General features: G+C 36.6%; 1 protein-coding gene across 5 annotated transcripts in view; it reads left to right on the top strand.

Annotated features, from left to right (window-relative positions):
- Positions 1 to 17370, top strand: part of EXOC6 (exocyst complex component 6) — a 180541-nt gene that overhangs the window by 119292 nt on the left and 43879 nt on the right. For 3 of the 5 annotated variants that reach the window (XM_075130963.1, XM_048857652.2, XM_048857653.2), the window contains exons 19-20: positions 1401 to 1430; positions 10757 to 10898. In XM_075130963.1, the coding sequence (XP_074987064.1) occupies positions 1401 to 1430; positions 10757 to 10898 (172 nt within the window). The remainder of the gene's footprint in view (positions 1 to 1400; positions 1431 to 10756; positions 10899 to 17370) is intronic. The other 2 variants (XM_048857651.2, XM_048857654.2) reach the window with 1 other exon arrangement.

Below are 17370 nucleotides of genomic sequence, written 5' to 3'. Positions count from 1 at the left end.
GCAGAAATATAATTCAGGTGTTTGCTAGTCTGGAGACATGGCCACCTTGCTCCCATGAGCTCTCCATAGCCTGATTCAGACAGAGTGTGCTACCTATTGGAGGATGGTTAGACTTCAGTCTGCTTGTGCATATGCTTTGATATGATATGGCACAGCAGAATGTTACACATTATGATTCCTGGACATCTGACATTAGAACCTACTTCATTTTTGGAATATGTATAACTACTTCTAAATATATAGAGACAGTCACGTGTGTGTGTGTGCACGCGCGCGCCATGCTTGCATAGGGGCATATACTTAGATGTGTTTGCATTGATCGGGACATAACTTTAAAAAAACTGAATATAAAATGTAAAAACTTGTTTTATACAATTATACTGTTTTATGTTTGAATCTAAAGAATACAAGACAGGCTCACTATGATCTAAGTTACTGCATCTAGGTACTGCATGGGAAAGATGACAGCCCAAACTGTTCAGGTTTTGCTCTCATAGCAACTGTGGCATCACTGGGATGTCTCCCTAGCATTTTTTCTCCTTAAAGTTCTCATATACTCCAGGGGTGTAGGTGTACTGTACATTAGCAACAGTGTTAACATAAAAGGCTTGAAAAAGGAAAATATTTTCTTTTCACATTTGTTAGTTCATCCAATTACCATTAATAGTAAAATTTGTGAAAAATTAAATTGCATACAGAACAGAGACTTTATTTAGCTTTGCATTGTCCTAAAGCATTCCTAAGTATTGCTTGTATTAAATAGATTAATAAATTGCTAATAACCATGTGCTTTGTAGTTTGGATGTTAAATATACATGATGGAAATATTTTAAAGGAACCATTTAATTTTTATTTTAAATATTTTAATAAATATATAATTAATACTTATTACAATTAAAACTTGCTAGAAGATGAACTCAGAAAATGTTACTTGTGGAATGTATTACTTTGGATTTTTTATTTTGACATACAGCTCATTACCACTGAAAAAGACAATCTTTATATTAAGTACCCCTATTTCAATTGAATCACTTTTTTGTGTCTGCAAAATAATTTTTAATTTGTTTATACCTTTTTTTCTTACATTTTCCAAGGAATTTTGACTTTCTTTGAATTTTAGACAATTTTTCAGTTTGAGATAGCAAAATAATTTTGTCTTCTGTGAGTGTTAAGAATATCAAAAATGTATATAGCAAATTTAAGCCTTCCTAGATCTAGATATTTTTCATTCATGCAGACTATGGCACATAATTTTAGTACTTAATAATTAAGTACCAAGACTCATAAAATAAAAGTTTTCTGAAGAATTTTCTTCCCTTTTACTGATGCCAACATTTCTTTTGATGTTGACAGTACATTTTAATTTTTTGTTTTGATTGCCTTACTGGTTTCCTTCTCAGAATAACAACAATGACCATGCAGCTATGTCGGTAAGTAGATGCAAGATGAAGAAAAAGCATGTAAATTGAAAAACTATGAACTGCCTGCAGGCTTATTGTTTCAATATTTAATCACTTAATAAATTTCCCCCCACTCCGCCAAAACCCTTCCATTTGTTTGATGACTCACTGGGTAACTCGTGTGGTTGCATGCAAAAGACAGGTTAATTACTAACATTGGTCTTTCATATTTTGGGACAGAAGGAGCCCTAAAAGCCTTGCAGAAACATGATAGGGTGTGCATTGTATCACAAATGAGATAATTCAGAGGAGACTTTAAGACCTTTTGGAAGTGAGGTCAGGTGGGAAAATGCAGCTGTGGGATGTGCATATGGAATAAGGTTAAAATGGAGAAACAGAGGCATAGAATAAAGGTTTGGTGAAAGTTCTTATGTTCCTTCTGGTGCACATACTGGCTGGAGTTGAAGGAATGTCTGCACTCAAATTTTTTTGTGTAAAAAGATGGTGGATTGCATTTAGGGATTCATCCATGCCCTGATTATTTTCAGGTCATCATGTTTTTGTAAAAAGCAGTTTACCTTGATCAACGACAGATTATTTCCATGATCATTAATAATGAAAATTGAGAAATTAATATTGGGTTTGTTAGCAATTGTTTCGGAACATGGAGTGGCAGAATTGCCTTTTTTTTTTTTTTTTGGTAATTTTACATGCATGTCGAATTTTGATGTATCATATCGAATTTGGTTTCATTTGATTGCATTAGGCTCATATTTTAAAAAATGAAAGATTTTGTAAGGCATTTATTATGTATGATTTTGAAGTAAATGTTAGAAACATTTATTTTTTAAAGTTAGTACATATTTTATATCTTTATTTTTGAGGGAAAATATATTTGAAGTAGATTGAGATGTTATTTTGTTTTTGTTGTATCTAGGAAGCTACTAAATATCCAAAGAATTTCCAGAGTCCAGCTACCATAGGGTGTGCTTTTTATTGAACATAAACATAAAGAGAGATGTAGAAAATGCACTATTAGAATTATAAAAATGATGTGCTTTTAGTAAAATAGAAACAAAAACACATATATTAAGTGTAAAGAAATATGTCAAAGTTTTGTGGGCTCAAAATTATTCCCTTTAAATGTTTTTTTCCTGTAGTTTTTGAAGGCCTGGATTCCTCAGTGTCTCCTTCAACAGCAGTCCTTTCAGTGGTGAGATACTAAAAACTCCATCATAGTGTGTATGTGTATATTTTAGTTCACAGCTTTGTATCTGGAGCAGCCAAACAGTTGGATTATTTTTAATAACACATCACTCCTAGGACTGGCTGTCCAAAGCAAGTTGGAGGAGTCCTGATCTCCAAATTTGAGGTGGGGTGTGTGTGTGTGTGTGTGAGGAAACAAACTTTCAAAGTAATTCGGAGGGTAGGGGGGTGCATAAACCTGAATAGTGTCCCTTAAATTGTTGCTTCTTTTAACAAATGGAAAGGAATTTTTGTTGTACATATATTATTTTCCTCCACTGTCCCTTACTTTTTTGACTCACATCTATTTAGGATTATTTTCATTTTATTAATTCCAATTTTTAGCATCCATCCAAAGTTTGCTGTGGGTATTTTATCCAATTAAAACTAAAATGTAATGGTCTGCTATTACTCACCAAACCCCTTTAATGACAGTAACCCATCAAACAACCCACCATATTCCGTCAACCTGCCTTCCCCACCCTCCAATGACTGAAAGAAAAAAAAAGTGGGGGCTGAAGAATGTTCAGAAAATAGACTGGTAGACCAAAGAGAGTTAGGACCAATTTCTGAAGCCAAGATCCCTCATGAAAAATGCCCTACGAACAGCATTCTCTCTTCTGTATTGAGACAGCTGAAGTTTGAGTACCTCTATTCAAAGCCATCACCTTGAACTCCACCCAAAAATATATTGGAGCACTGGTATCCATGTTCTGCACTACGTTCAGTTTTCAAATGAGCTCAGTATGTAGCCCCATTTGCAGTGCATTATAGTAATTTAATCTGCCAGTGACAAAGGCATGCGTAACTGTAGCAAGATCTGGTTCCAGAGGGCACTTCTTGCAAGTCACATCTGGAAAAACGCACTTTTGACCAAAACTGCTACCTCAGTATGCAAGATTAGCCCAGAATCTTAAAAGGACAAATACCTGCCCTTAATCAGAGGTGCTTATATTAATTGATAATGCTTCCCCCACAGCACTCATGTTATTTCTGTCTTGTCCAGGTTGAGCCTTATCCAGCCCGCATTTCAGATAGACAGTGGTTCATTGTACAGGACATCATCAGCATGTTGAATGCACCATTGCCTTTGTCTCCTCACTTAACTTCTTTACTATCTCATAACACACACACCTTTAATTTAATTCACTCCTGTTAATGGTTTGGTAATGGTTTCTTTAACAGAGGCCTTAGAACAGCTTCCTTAAGGATAACAAGCATGTTACCTTCCACCCCTAGGGAAATATTAACAGTCTTCATCAACAAAGATGTTCTAGCACTTCCATGCATCACAAATGAGAAAGGACATGGATCTGATTTGGTGACTGCTGGCTAAAACTTACAAAGAAAACTTGGTATATGTTCCCTTGAGATAATTTCCTGAGCCACAGTGGTAAAGAGCTCACTCCACATTTGAGCGATTTGTTTTCTTCCAAGTAACTTGAAAATTCTTCACAGCAAGAAAGACTACTGTTTTTTAAAGTGGAAGCAGTCCAAATTAACCAGACTGTCAACCACTTGGAAGAGTTTCCCTGGGCAAGACTTTGGATGCTGTTTTGAAGGTGAAAACTACTTTCTTTGCTTTCTGCACAACCATTGTTGTTATTTATTATTTGCATTATGGTAGCATCTACAAGCCCCAGTCATGAATCAGGGTCTCATTTTCCTAGGCATTGTTCAAACACATAACAAAGAGACCGTCCCTGTCCTGAAGAGATTACAGTGGCATAAGACTTCAAAAAAGTCTTTTTGGCAATTGGTCACTCAGCAAGAGACTTTTTCATTGATGCTCAAGTAGTCTCCCCTGTCATTTCACCTGTTGCAGATTATCTCTAAACCAAGATGACCCAAGAGGAGGAAGAGAGCAGAGACGCAATTTAGATGTCATTATGCAGATAGCAGAAGGCAAAAGTTAGTTAAGCCATCACTAGCTCAGTCAATTGGTTGCAGGAGTATTTTCTGAAGATCTTCTGGAAACTCCTCAGTTCGATCAATTTTTGAGGGTAGACCATTATGACAGGTCTCTTGCCCCAACAAAAGAAAGTGCCTAACTTCAAATGAAGACTATCATGGTGTATTCACAACAAAAATGTAATGGCAAACTCCATTCAATTGAATCCCAAGCCAGATACCAGATCCAGTGTGCTCATTTCCATGCGTGGAGCCAACAGTCAGGATTGCGGCTGTCAGCCATGGAATTCCGAGTTGATTCAGAAGAATCATCATCTATTTGAACATTTAAAGTCCCCATGATTGATCAGTCTCAGCAACTCCAGCACCTTTCTGTGTGAAATATATGAGAATATGTGCATCGAGCCAATCTGTATGCTAATACTAGCCCCATCTTAGCCCCATCCTGGGATTCACAGACAAGACTATCAGATCTAATTTGGGGGCTGAAAATTTCCCATATGTGAGGTCAGAGTTCGAGGCTCTTGCTGAACCATCAAATTGTCTGGAGATAACTGCACCAGCAACATTAATAGAAAATATTTCTATATAAAATGTTCAACCTACTGGCCATGCAGGAGGCATATAAGAGTGCAGGAAGGGTCATGGTCAATCATGTCTAGATTGCGAAAACCTGGGAGTACTTCAGAGACTTCAGAATTTAGAGGGAGAGAGCACCTCACATGATACTCAAGCACACCTTCTAGCTGATGCTCAGACAAGAATTGAGGATGAGGAAGTAAAGAAGGAAATAGGAATACCCAGAATTACCCTTGCTCTTGAAGTGGAGAAATAAAATGAATCTTAAAAACCACAGATTATGATTTATTTTTATTAAATTAGTGCCTAGAAATCCCAAATAACAGGCCTTGTGGTAGGCTTTGGATGCACACATAGTAAAAGAGAGCCCCTGCCCTGAAAAGCTTGCAATCTAAATAGAGAAGAGCAGATAAAGCACAAGAATAAGGAATATAATTATCCTGGATGAAGGTGTATTCTGGTTCCATAAAATACTAGCTTGTTCAGCAGAAAGTTGCCCTACATTAGAAGAATCCCATTTCCTTTTCCTGCACAGAAAACCACAGACGGACTTGTAGCTGACATTGCATGGTGCGGAAAAGGAGGATTGTGTAGTCCACAGTGCTAGACTCTTGCTTCCTCTTTAATCTACATGCTAACACCTACCCTCTCTTTTAATGGCAAAAAAAGCAAACAATATTCAATGAGCTCCAATTAACATAAAAATCAATAGCCACATTTAAATGTTGAACTCCTTGGAATGGAAAGAATCTTTCTCTCTTTCTTCGGTGAATCATCTAGCATACATTTAGGTGCTATAAATTTACTAAATCATGATACCTGTTATGTGTCAGTAACGGAGTATGAGCCTCAACAGGTCACACAAACCAGCTGTGCCCTGGGCTGACTGATCCAGAGTCGCAGAAGTGGTGTGATATGTGCAGCTGAAAAGATGCCCTTATGAGAGGTGTAGAGCAGGTACAGAGTTCAGGTAAATGAGCTTCCCATTCTGTTGAAGGAGCCAGCACATCTCCCAACACCGACACTCCTTGCTGCTGGGGTTGGAGTAATCCTATGTGATTTGTAATGGATCAGGATCAGGTCTCTTAACCAATGGTATGGAGATGCACTGTCTTTTGGAGCTGTGCAGCCCTTGTGTATCATGAAGCTCCTGCTGCCTCTGCTTTGCAGAAGCTACTAGGATTTGGCTGTATGAGTTTATTTTAATCTTCGGGTTCTTCTCACATAAACATCCTATATAAGCTTCACTTTTTTGGTTTATAATGTCACTATACCTATAAAAACTTAGGTCCTCATCCTACAAATTCATATATATGTAGCATCAAGTGAATGGGATGGCTTCTGTGAATAAAAGATACAGTCTTGCACCCTTATTTGGAAAAATCAGGATATCTTATAACTTAAGTTCTGAGATAAATTAATTTTAAAACAATAGTGAATAATACCTGTTTCACAAGGATAAATGGGAATTTTTTTATCTAATAAGTGGACGACCAGATAGTTAAGGAGTTCTTTCAACAGTGATGCATGTATTTTGTTAGTACAAAGTTAAAGACTCTTTGCTGCTTTAGAGGAAGCTATGACTACTAAAAAAAAGAATTACAAATTATTTCTCAACATGAATCTTTAGTTTATTTTGATCAACCCCTTGGGGAGGAGGAATTACATAAATAGTAGTGAAATTATGTATTTTTAAAATTCTCCTACTATTTTAAGAAATAAATTTTTCATCAGTTTATCAAAAGTTGGATTTTGTTACTGCAGTTGTTAAACAAAACCATTAATTAATGTGACTACTAAAGCATATGTATTTTAGTTTTCTTGCAGTGTTAGTAAGTTTAAAAATTGCTTAATATCTTTTAATAAAATTAAATTAATTTTGAAGCTTAACTTTTTATATTTAACAGACAAGTTTTCTTATTTTCTTTTTCATTGGGGATGGTAGTTTGTGTTGGTTTATTGTTCTTGTGATTGGCAGTGAAAGCCTTATTTCACAGCTTGCAGTGAGGAACTATTGGGTAAAGGGTGGTGGTGCTCCACAAGCTATAGTCAAAAGCTGTCAATCAGAAGCCCACATAGGCTACTTAGAGAATGGGTTTTCTTACTGACTTCTCCAAATGTGGCCTCATGCTGTCTTTGATTGGCACTGCCTGGCAGGGAGGATGGATGAATCTGTCACTGACTGGTTAATTATGTTGCCGGTCTTAGCCTGACATCAGGTCTAAGTGGCTCAATACAAAACAAATTAGCAGATTGTAGTCATATTTCTCATTCTATATGCTTTGACTTTGTTGAATGCAGTCCATAAATCATATTGACTGACACCCTAGTGAATGATGAAAGCTGCTTTTGAGACAGCTAGCATGGATGGAGAAAGCAGTACCGTGAAGGTGCCATGGAAGGATGCATATGGCTGACCCTTTGGGAATTTCCTAGGAGCCAAATGTCTCTTTACTACAATTGTTCTTAAGAGAAAAGCTTTTGGGTACTACAGAAAGGATTTAATATGTCAGCAGATTCTTTTTTACAAGCTCCTTTGAAATATAAGAAGTTTGTCTAAGGGTTTTCTCTTTTTACAAACTTGTATTTCAGCAAAATGTAAAGGGTTGGTAAAAGTAGTTGCCTTTTAAAAAAAAATTTAGCAGGTGTTTTTGCTAATAGAATAGGGTCCTTGTTTCCTGAAATTTGCATTGGTGCAGTAAAAGAATATGCTTAGTAGATACCGGCAATTATAACTCGTGTGAAGATGAGATGGTAGTAGTTTCTTCATAGAGGTCTGCAATAGTAGAATGCAATAAAACTGCTGAATTTATGCATGACATCAGATATGTTTATTTAATGTACTTGCTTGACAGAGTAACTTCAAAAAACCCCAAACTTACAAATGCTAAATATTAAGAATGTTTTAAAATTAACTGAATTAGTTTTATTCTGAAGTAGTAGTACATGATGATAATTCATGGACCCTTAAGTTTCCTTTTAAAAACATCCATTTTGAAAAATATTGAAAGTAAGGATGACAAATTGTTACATGATATAAATTGGAATATAAATATAGTCAGACCTCATTTATCAGATATGAATTTGAAATTATGTTTCACATTTTCTAAAAAAATTACTTGAATTTTTATTTTATCCTCTTATGAATAAGTGTTATAACCCTGTGCATTTTGAATTTGGAAATGCTGAACATTGCAAAGTAAATCTATAAAGGAGTGTAAATTAGTTTAGTAGAGTAATAACTCAGATTCTTCTGGTTTACAGATAAGTTTAATAGATTTAGCCTTAGTTTTTTTAACCTAGATTTACAAAAACCTAGTGATCTCACTGAATAGTTGTAAATTATGTACAGTAAACTTCCCGCCTTATCACTCCTTGACTGCACCATGAGAACAATAAGCCTGTAGTTCAAGTGCATAGTTGGAAGTAATTTAAATGTTAGGATGTTTGCATTTTGTCATTTAAAATAAGCATTAAATGCACATATATTGATACTTATTTTAAAAAGTCCGACAGAATTATTTCATATCATGTATTTCTGTATCGTAACCGGTATCTTGGGCTCCAGTGCTATTGATACATGCCAGTTTACAACACTTAAGTTCAGAAGTTTGGTCAGAAAAAAGGTAAAATGGAATCTTTTGTTTATAAGAATACTCGCTGCGTTTGCATATAAAATACATTGAATGTTAAATTTTTTCTTGACAACCTATTACTCTGCTTATACTGTTATTACATTATGGTGGCAGCATAAATAGGACATGGAGCTGATTTGATGGAGCAGTACATTAAACTGAAATGCACTAGTTGTTCCATTAAATCAAAATGACATTTCCATTAAGTATCTCAAACCTACTACATTGTAATTAAATGAATTGTGGTCCATTGGTTATCCTCCTCCCCTTTTTCCCCCCCATTCATATTGATGTTGTTTTGCTTGGGAAATAGAGCTGCATGTCTCCCAATGTAATTACCATTGGGTTTGGGAGACTTTTTAGCATGCTGTTCTTGCATTGTTTCTTACATTCCTTGTTGGCAGTTCATCTGTTTCAGTCAAATATGTTGTTTGCTCCTGCTTTATTTTTTTAAGGCTTTCAACTAAGAAATTGACATCTCATTTTAGATATAAAGCTCCTTACAGTTCAAGGTGTCCTAATGCTAAAGATATACTGGTAAAAGTTGTTGGAAGTTCCCGTATGACATCAGAACAGAGTGCATAATATAATATCCATGAACAAAAGCAGGAAAAGTTCAAGGAAATTCCAGAATGTTACATTGTATTATGTATATATTCTTTTGATAAATTCAGTTATAACAGTAAATTGATGAAAACAACGCAAAATATTTAGGGATAGATTTTGCTCTCTGATACTCATAAACATACAACTCTCATTGAAATGAATGAGTTGTACTTACACAACTAAGGGCAAAATCTGTCTCTTTATCCTTTAGAAAATAGTCTGAATTGTTTTTTGGCCTGTAATTAAAATTATAGTAATAATTTAAAAGGTAAAGTTATTTGTATTGCACAAGGTATACTAAATCATTTCTTCCCTATAAAAATATAGTATATTAATACTTGAGCTCTGTTACAAAATAAATTATATCATTAACTGAGATTGTTACATTAAAACATGTTTATTTAAAGGTACATTAAACCACAAGTTCAGTAAAGCATAACATTACAATTTAACACAAAGATTTCTGTGTTTTAAAAAGATTGCAACATTATGGGTAAAAGATAGCTCTAGTGAGGTAGTCATAATGAATAATTGTTTTGAAATTTCTTCTTAATTGGTTATCCATCTGCAGTGCAACTTTCATATTATTTGGTTTTAAATTAACATATTTGATTAAATCGTTTAGCATGTTCATAGCTAAATTGTGCTTTATTAGTCTCTTGTAACAGGAAATAATTTCTTTTGAAGGATTCTGCAAAAATTGTAATGAAAATGTAAATAACTGGATTGTGATTAGAAAATTATTTCTGTTTTGTACAGCAGAGGGCCACTATTCATTTTGTAAGTAGTTGATTTCCATGGACCATCATTTGACCTGTCAAATACTTTAAAAGAGTACGGACAGGCTTGAAGTTCGAAAGCAGCAGATTTTTAGGCTAGAAATCAACAGTTTAATATTTATATAATAATGAGCTATTATGGTAAAATACCCAGGTAAAAGCAAATGTTTTGATTCTATAAAGGTATTTGTCTGTTTTATGGTGTTACACATATGCTATGTGCCAATTTCCATTCCAGTTTTCATTGTGTTCAAAAATGTCATCGTAAGGTTAACAACGTATTTCAGCAACGAATATTTTTTCATGACACTCTTCCAGTCAATAGTCTTGAAAAATATTTGGATTTGTCTATGAGACCAGAAAAATGACCAACTCTTGCTTAATACGTATTTGGTTGTGTTTTAATACTCCTAAAGATTTAACTATATTCAAAACTGATAAAAGTGAATCAAATAAATTTTCATTAATCATTCAGTGTCTATTCTAAGTGTAGTTATTGTTAAGAATTTGTGTGTGTATATATAAAATAAAGTAATACAGGCCATTATCTGGTGGTATACAATTTGCTTGCTATCTGACAACTTGTTACCCTTTTTATCAGGGAAAAGTGGCCCAGACAGCTTGCATGTCAGCCTGCCAACATCTTTCAACATCCCTGATGCAGATGCTATTGGACAGTGAGTTAAAACAGATAAGCATGGGAGCTGTTCAGCAGTTTAACTTAGATGTCATACAATGTGAATGTAAGTAGAGAATTCTGAATGTTACAGTATTTGTATGTTTCATTATAGCTGCCATGACATTAAAAAAAATTTCTTTATCTAAACCAGGTAGTGATCCTCTTCTATAGCATACAAAAATTTTGTCTTTTGCTTATGCTTTTATTTCACCTATATTTGAAAGTACCATTTTTGATTATGTAGATAACTGTGAGAATAATTTTCCAAATGAAGTTAAATTATTTAAATGAAAATATTAATTTATGACATCTTAATTTTTTAAAGGGTATTAAATATTCAGGACCCGAAAATGCTGACAGTTAGATGGTTTTAAATAAAGAACCTGAATATTAAGGCACTTGGAAAGTTTTCTAATGAAACTAAGCATTGCTTAGATTGAATTGTCCTTCTATTGTGTCTTCTAGTAGCATAATAATCACTATGTAATACAAAGGTATAGTCTACCATAAAATTACACTCAAAACACTATGTTAAAAGAATATTAAAGTTTCATAGTTAGCCACTGAAAACTTAGGAAATGCCAGAATAGAGGTTGCCTGTGCAACCTTAATTCAATCCCCTTGTGCATCTGCATTATGATACAGTCTTTAATTATATGATCACATACTATTTTTTCCACAGACCCTGCCTCATTCAATGCACAGGATGGATGGTGCTCAATTAATGAGTTAAATATTTTGTCTCATTGTTCAATGTGTGACCCCAGGCCTTATTTACCTTATTTATTATTGAAATCTTGCTGTAAATACAGAATAATAATTACCTCATACGCTTTCTATGGCACTCATTGCTATACTTAACTGAGTGCTTCACAAACATTTATTAATCTTCACAACATCCCTATGTGATGAGTGGATATTATTTCCATTTTACAGATGGGGAGTTGAGGCATAGAAAGATTAAGGTCAAAAGTCCCGACAAACTTGGGTGCCAGCTTAGGTGTCCTTGAGACTCCATGGGCCTGATCTTTCAGAGTACTTAGCTTTATACAGCACTTTATATATTTAAGCAAGTCTCACACTGACTTCATATGCAGCTGTGAGCACTTAGTAGTTCTGGAAATCAGACCACAGTGTCTCAAGTTGGACTCCTAGGAAATGAGAAACAGTCAATTAATTACCACCTGTGAAAAGTTTGATTTAAGTGACTTGCCCAGCATCACATAGGAACTCCATGTCAGAGGCAGGGATGGAATCCAATTCTCCAGGTCAGCATTCAACTGCCTTAACCGTGAGACCATCCTTTCTCTTCCTGCAGTCCCCCTGCCTCATTCACTACACACCTTTCAATTTCTGCAGTGAGGCAGATATCATACAGACAACAGAATAGATCCATCCTGTGTGCTAAATGAGGTAGGGAGCCTGTGGAAATCATGTAGTTAAAGACTGTACCATAATGTATACATACAAGGGGACTAAATTAAGGCTTCATAGACAACCTTAATTCTGGCATATCCTAAGTTTTGAGTGCTTGATTTTGCAACCTTAATAATGTTCTTTTAATGTAGTTTTTGTGTGTAATTTCTGAAGTTTGTAAAAAAAGCAAACTGAAAAAACAAATTCAAATATGTAGCATCATGTTAACATCCACATGGGTCATCACCAGGATTGGAACCTTCATCTCCTCAGCTGAGCCCTCTGTCTTGTGTGCTAATGGAGTAACTGATAGCAATAGTAGGTTGTCTTTCTCTGTGGACCAGCTCTAGAGGAGGATAAAAAACACACTTTGCCAGTGGGTTTCATATATTTTTGCTGACAGATGAAGAATGGTGAGGCTCAGGAAACTTGGATTCCAGTCCAAATTCTGGAGGAGAATGTGATCTAGTGGGCACATACTCTTCTGCCTGTTCTCCCCAAACTCAACCCCTTCTGCTCTATATTCACCAATCTGTCCTTGTCCCAGACCTGGGTCTCTTCCCACCCAGGGCTCTTCTGTTCATTTTTCCTTGCCTACCCAGTGCCAGTCTCCATTCCTGCTTCTCATTCCAGTCCCAGTATCCTCATCCAAGTTTTTACCCCCAATCCTGTTTCTCTCATGGGCTCCCAGTCTCCTTGCCTAATCAGTTGCAACCTGCCCACCTTCCCCACCTCTGTCTCCTTCCTCAACATGTCCCAGTCCCCCACTCCTTCTTTCTCCTTCTCTCCTCCCGCTCTCAGTTCCAGTGTTCACTAGGCTCAGTGTTCCAGTCTAGTCTTTTTCCTCTCTCACCATCTGGCTCTTGTCTCTTCTGCGTTCAAGTCAGGCAGCTTCATCCTCCAGGGTGCCTGGGGGAGAAAGCAGAGGAGAAACAGTTTCCCTGCTCTCAGTTCTCAGTGTCAGCCTACACCCCAGCCCAGAGCAGTTGACAACAGCAGTTGCAGGGTTAGAGCAATGTCCATTTGCTTTCTAGGGATGTTGCATGCCAGTCTGCTCAACACTAGGAGCAACCGAGGAAGGAATCTTTAGACATTTTGGATGCTAATCTATTAAGAAGTCTTTGCAGAGAACATTCAAACTGAGTTTTTTTTTTCCAAAGGCTTATTACTTGGCTAAATTTGGGCAGACTTTCACAGGAATATCAAAATGCACATATCAAAATGCATGTGCCACCATGCCAAATTTTAAATACCTACCCCAAAGCATGGGGTTACTAGAGCTTTACAAAGGAAAGGTCACAACTTTTTTAAATGTCAAAGCCTATTTTCCCTAGCCTTGTTCTCAAAAATGGCAGAACCATTTTGGCTAAAACTTTAAAAAAAAAATCAACTTGAGGTATTTTTCAACTTGGAAAATTCTAGCCCAAACAGTAAAAGTTTGGCAAAGTTATAAACGGAAAACAAGGTCTATAATAGGTATATTAATAACAGGCGGTGCTACCAACCCTGTCAATAATAAAATGTAATATGTATGGCTCTTATGATTCAGAAGTTGAAGGCTATTTTATGATGTCTAGAGTGATATTTATTATGGCTGAAAGTGTTGCCCAAGGAACCATTACATATAGTAGACTGGAAGTTCCAACCATTCAAGAGAATACGTTAGATTAAACAGAACTGTATTGTGATATATTTCATATTCCTGAAAGGAAAGACCTTACTAGAAATTGTTTTGTTATGTTCATTATTAGAGCCCCGTGATTGTAAAAAAAAAATTTATGATTATTTGTTTGATTTTTGGGGAAGTTTATTTCATTTTATCATGGGAGGTCCTGAGGGGATGGGAGGGTGGGGAGGCTCTCTGGGGAGGATGAGTGCTACCCTGGGGACTGGAAGGCCTTGAATGTTGTTTGGGGGGAGAGGTGCAGAGCAAGGCTGCGTTGCATTCACCCCACAGTGGTAGCTCCTGTCCCATGGGGCTGGACCCAGCTCCCCTTTCTGGGCGTTGTAATGGTGGACCCCTAGCACCTGGGGTCACAATGCTGCTCAGGATTGGCCTGACCACCTTGCAACCTGGCACACAAGATTGTAGCACCACTCAGGTTTGGCCCGTCCACTCTCTGTCATGACGGAGGGGCTGGGGGGCCAAGTCTGAGTGATGCTTCAACCTGGAATGGCAGATTGCAATGCCCAGAGCGGGAAGTCATGCCCAGTCCTGTGTTGGGGTACGTTTTTCATTTTATTTATCTTTACAGGTTGTTTTTTCTTTTATTGCATATTATTTTGCATTTGTTAAAAACACACAGGGTGCTGCTGTTCATTATCTCAATCATCCCTTGCTTACCCAAAAACTGGCTGTAACAAATGAAGCATAACAATTTACTTTTTTGTTAGAGGGGAAAAAATTAAACAGATTATGCTACCAACAAATTAACTCTTATGATAGTTTAATGTAGTAACAAAGGCTAAGGGCTATCCCTCAAGTATGGGGTCACCTAAAGCCCACCACAGGGTATCTTATCTGGCACTTTTGTGGCATTTTTCAGTTCTTTCACTTTTTTCTCTCAAGTGTCGAGTTAACTAAGGTCTCTGCATAATCTACCTCCAAGTCAAAATAGTCTTGCTTCTTTCATTATTATTATTTATTATTTATGTACTTAAGTAGCATTAAAGATGTACGTGGCACTTTGGTCAGGGAATCTGTTATTATTTGTTCTATGAAGAGCCTCCAATGTCAGGATTCTCCTGCAAATCCTTCCTCATGAATAACTCTTACCCATGCAAGTAACTGCATTAAATCAATGTCAAAAGAGTATACAGGATCAGGCCCAAATTAAGACAAGAACAACAGGAGTAGATGCCAGTATATTTGGGGAAGGTGTTTGAAGTTTAAAGGGTGGACAACAAGAAGACAAGTTCATGGAGTTGCTTGAGTGAGTAATGCATGATCTTAAAGATTGCAGTCTTATTCGTCATGTTGCTGAGACGACAGTTTACTTTGCCTTCTTAAAGAAATGTGTTTGAGACGTAGTTTAAGGGCAGGATGGTTGGATTTAAGAAGCTGAGAGGCCTGGTCATGCCTCCAAAGCACTGACAGTGTCTCCATGATAGCTTGCTAGGGCATTCTAGCATTCCAGGGCATTCTAGGTCTATGTTTTGCTTAGTGCTCCTTCACTTCCCTGTACTGACTTACAAGTATCCAGGGCTGCAGGGGGTGGCGGCTTCCACTGGGTTTCTAATCCCCAACCTGCAAAGGCAGGCAGGGAATAGGTGGGCAAGGACAGAGGGTGGGCAGAGCCTTTGTCAACCCCCAAACCCCACCAGCCTGCACAGATGTGCTGGTTCAGAGGAGGTAATCTGGTCCAACTATAGGGCTGGCACAAATTACTCCCATTTGCCCCTCTTCTCCTTCCCTCCCCCAAGCAAGGGGGAGCCAGGGTATCCCTTGGTATTCTGCTGTTAATTGAATCATCTCATTAGCACTGACCCCCCCACTTATTAAGGCAACTCCTATCTTTTCATGTACGGTATATACCTGCTACTGTATTTTCCACTCCATACATCTGTTGAAGTGGGTTCTAGCCCATGAAAGCTTACGCCCAAATAAATTTGTTAGTCTCTAAGATGCCACAAGGACTCCTTGTTGTTTTTGCTGATACAGACTAACATGGCGACTGCTCTGAAACCAGGGACCAGATTATGATTCTGGCACAATAATGAATAATGAAAAGTGTTGGGCAACCTTAACTACAAGCATTGCTAACAGCTCTACTTATAATTCCTATACAATTAATACATATGTTTGCTATGTATAAATATGTTAGAGTTTTATTTAATTCTCTGAAAAAATTCTTCCTTTCCATCCCTTCCTGAGATAGTTATTAATTTCCTGGCAGAATCTTTGAGGATATGCTGTTTACAGGCAGATTGTTATGTGGTTTATGACTATAAGACTCTGTGTGTATGTGTAAAAGTCATAATTGACTATGTGTACTACATTAACTTCCTACTCCCTTCCTTTCTAAAAAGTTGTACCTGAATGTAAAGACAGATTTAGTAGGAACTCCAGAGCCACTACCATATTGCTCATTGCTCAAATGCCATGGGGTTGGCTGAAACAGTGATGTAATGTTACTTTTACTTGCACAACATAATGACCTGTTCATTGCTTGAGACCCAACAATCTACTCCTGAATGTGGGTTTTCTGCCCTCTATTAGGTTGAGAGGGAATGCTTTTCCTTTTCCAACTTTTACTCAGCTAGGATAATTAACTTACATTTTCTGTATTTCTAGAAATGAAATTAAATAAACTGTAATAATCTTCCAAGCCCATGGTTTTATTGACCTTTCTTTTAGATTTCATTATATGTTTCAAAGAGACTTTTATAGTCCGCCTCCTGAATATTCTCCCAGCAGCAGCCCCTCCCTCCTCAGGCCATACAGGGAAAGTGTGCCATGATATCACAGAGAAGGCAGGGTTCCAGTAAGCTGTGCTATAATCTTAGCATCTCTCTAGTGAGAATGCTCTAAGTGACTTCTCAGTCACATATAACTTTCTTTTTTACATTTTCCTAAACCAATTGAAGGATTTTGTTTTTAATCAGGACTGTGTCTCTACAAGTTCTAGCTTTTTTGCTATCGTCCTGCTCAAAAACGTGAGGTTAGAATGTTTTTACAGTGAGAAGTCTGATTTTTAATTTTCCCATAACTTAAAATTAGCCAAAAGGATAATGTTCAAAGTTTCCCCCCAAAAAATATTTTAGCATATAGCAGAGACTAAGCATGGAAAATTTCAGACCAAAATGTGAATGTTTCTGAAAGTTGTGTGTGTGTGAGGGACAAGGTGAGGGACTGGGGGAGTAATAATTTTATAAACTGTTTTCATGCTTAACTAAAATGGATAACCCAAGGTGCCTTGTAGCATTTATTTTTATATACAACTGTCGGTAAAATTTTAACTCTTTCTGCAATGTTTTTAATGTATAACAATTTCTCTGCAAATCGATTTGATCAAATATATTTCCTTAGAAGTGTTTAGCTACAGCTAAATAAGCATTTATGTAATGTTTGCTGAATAAGTATCTTACAAAAAATATCATCTTAAATGTGCAAAATAGGA

This window comes from Caretta caretta, chromosome 7, assembly GCF_965140235.1.
Source record: "Caretta caretta isolate rCarCar2 chromosome 7, rCarCar1.hap1, whole genome shotgun sequence".
NCBI lineage: Eukaryota > Metazoa > Chordata > Testudines > Cheloniidae > Caretta > Caretta caretta.
The sequence above is the reverse complement of the archived record's forward strand: the minus strand, read 5'-3'. Positions and strand labels throughout refer to the sequence as shown.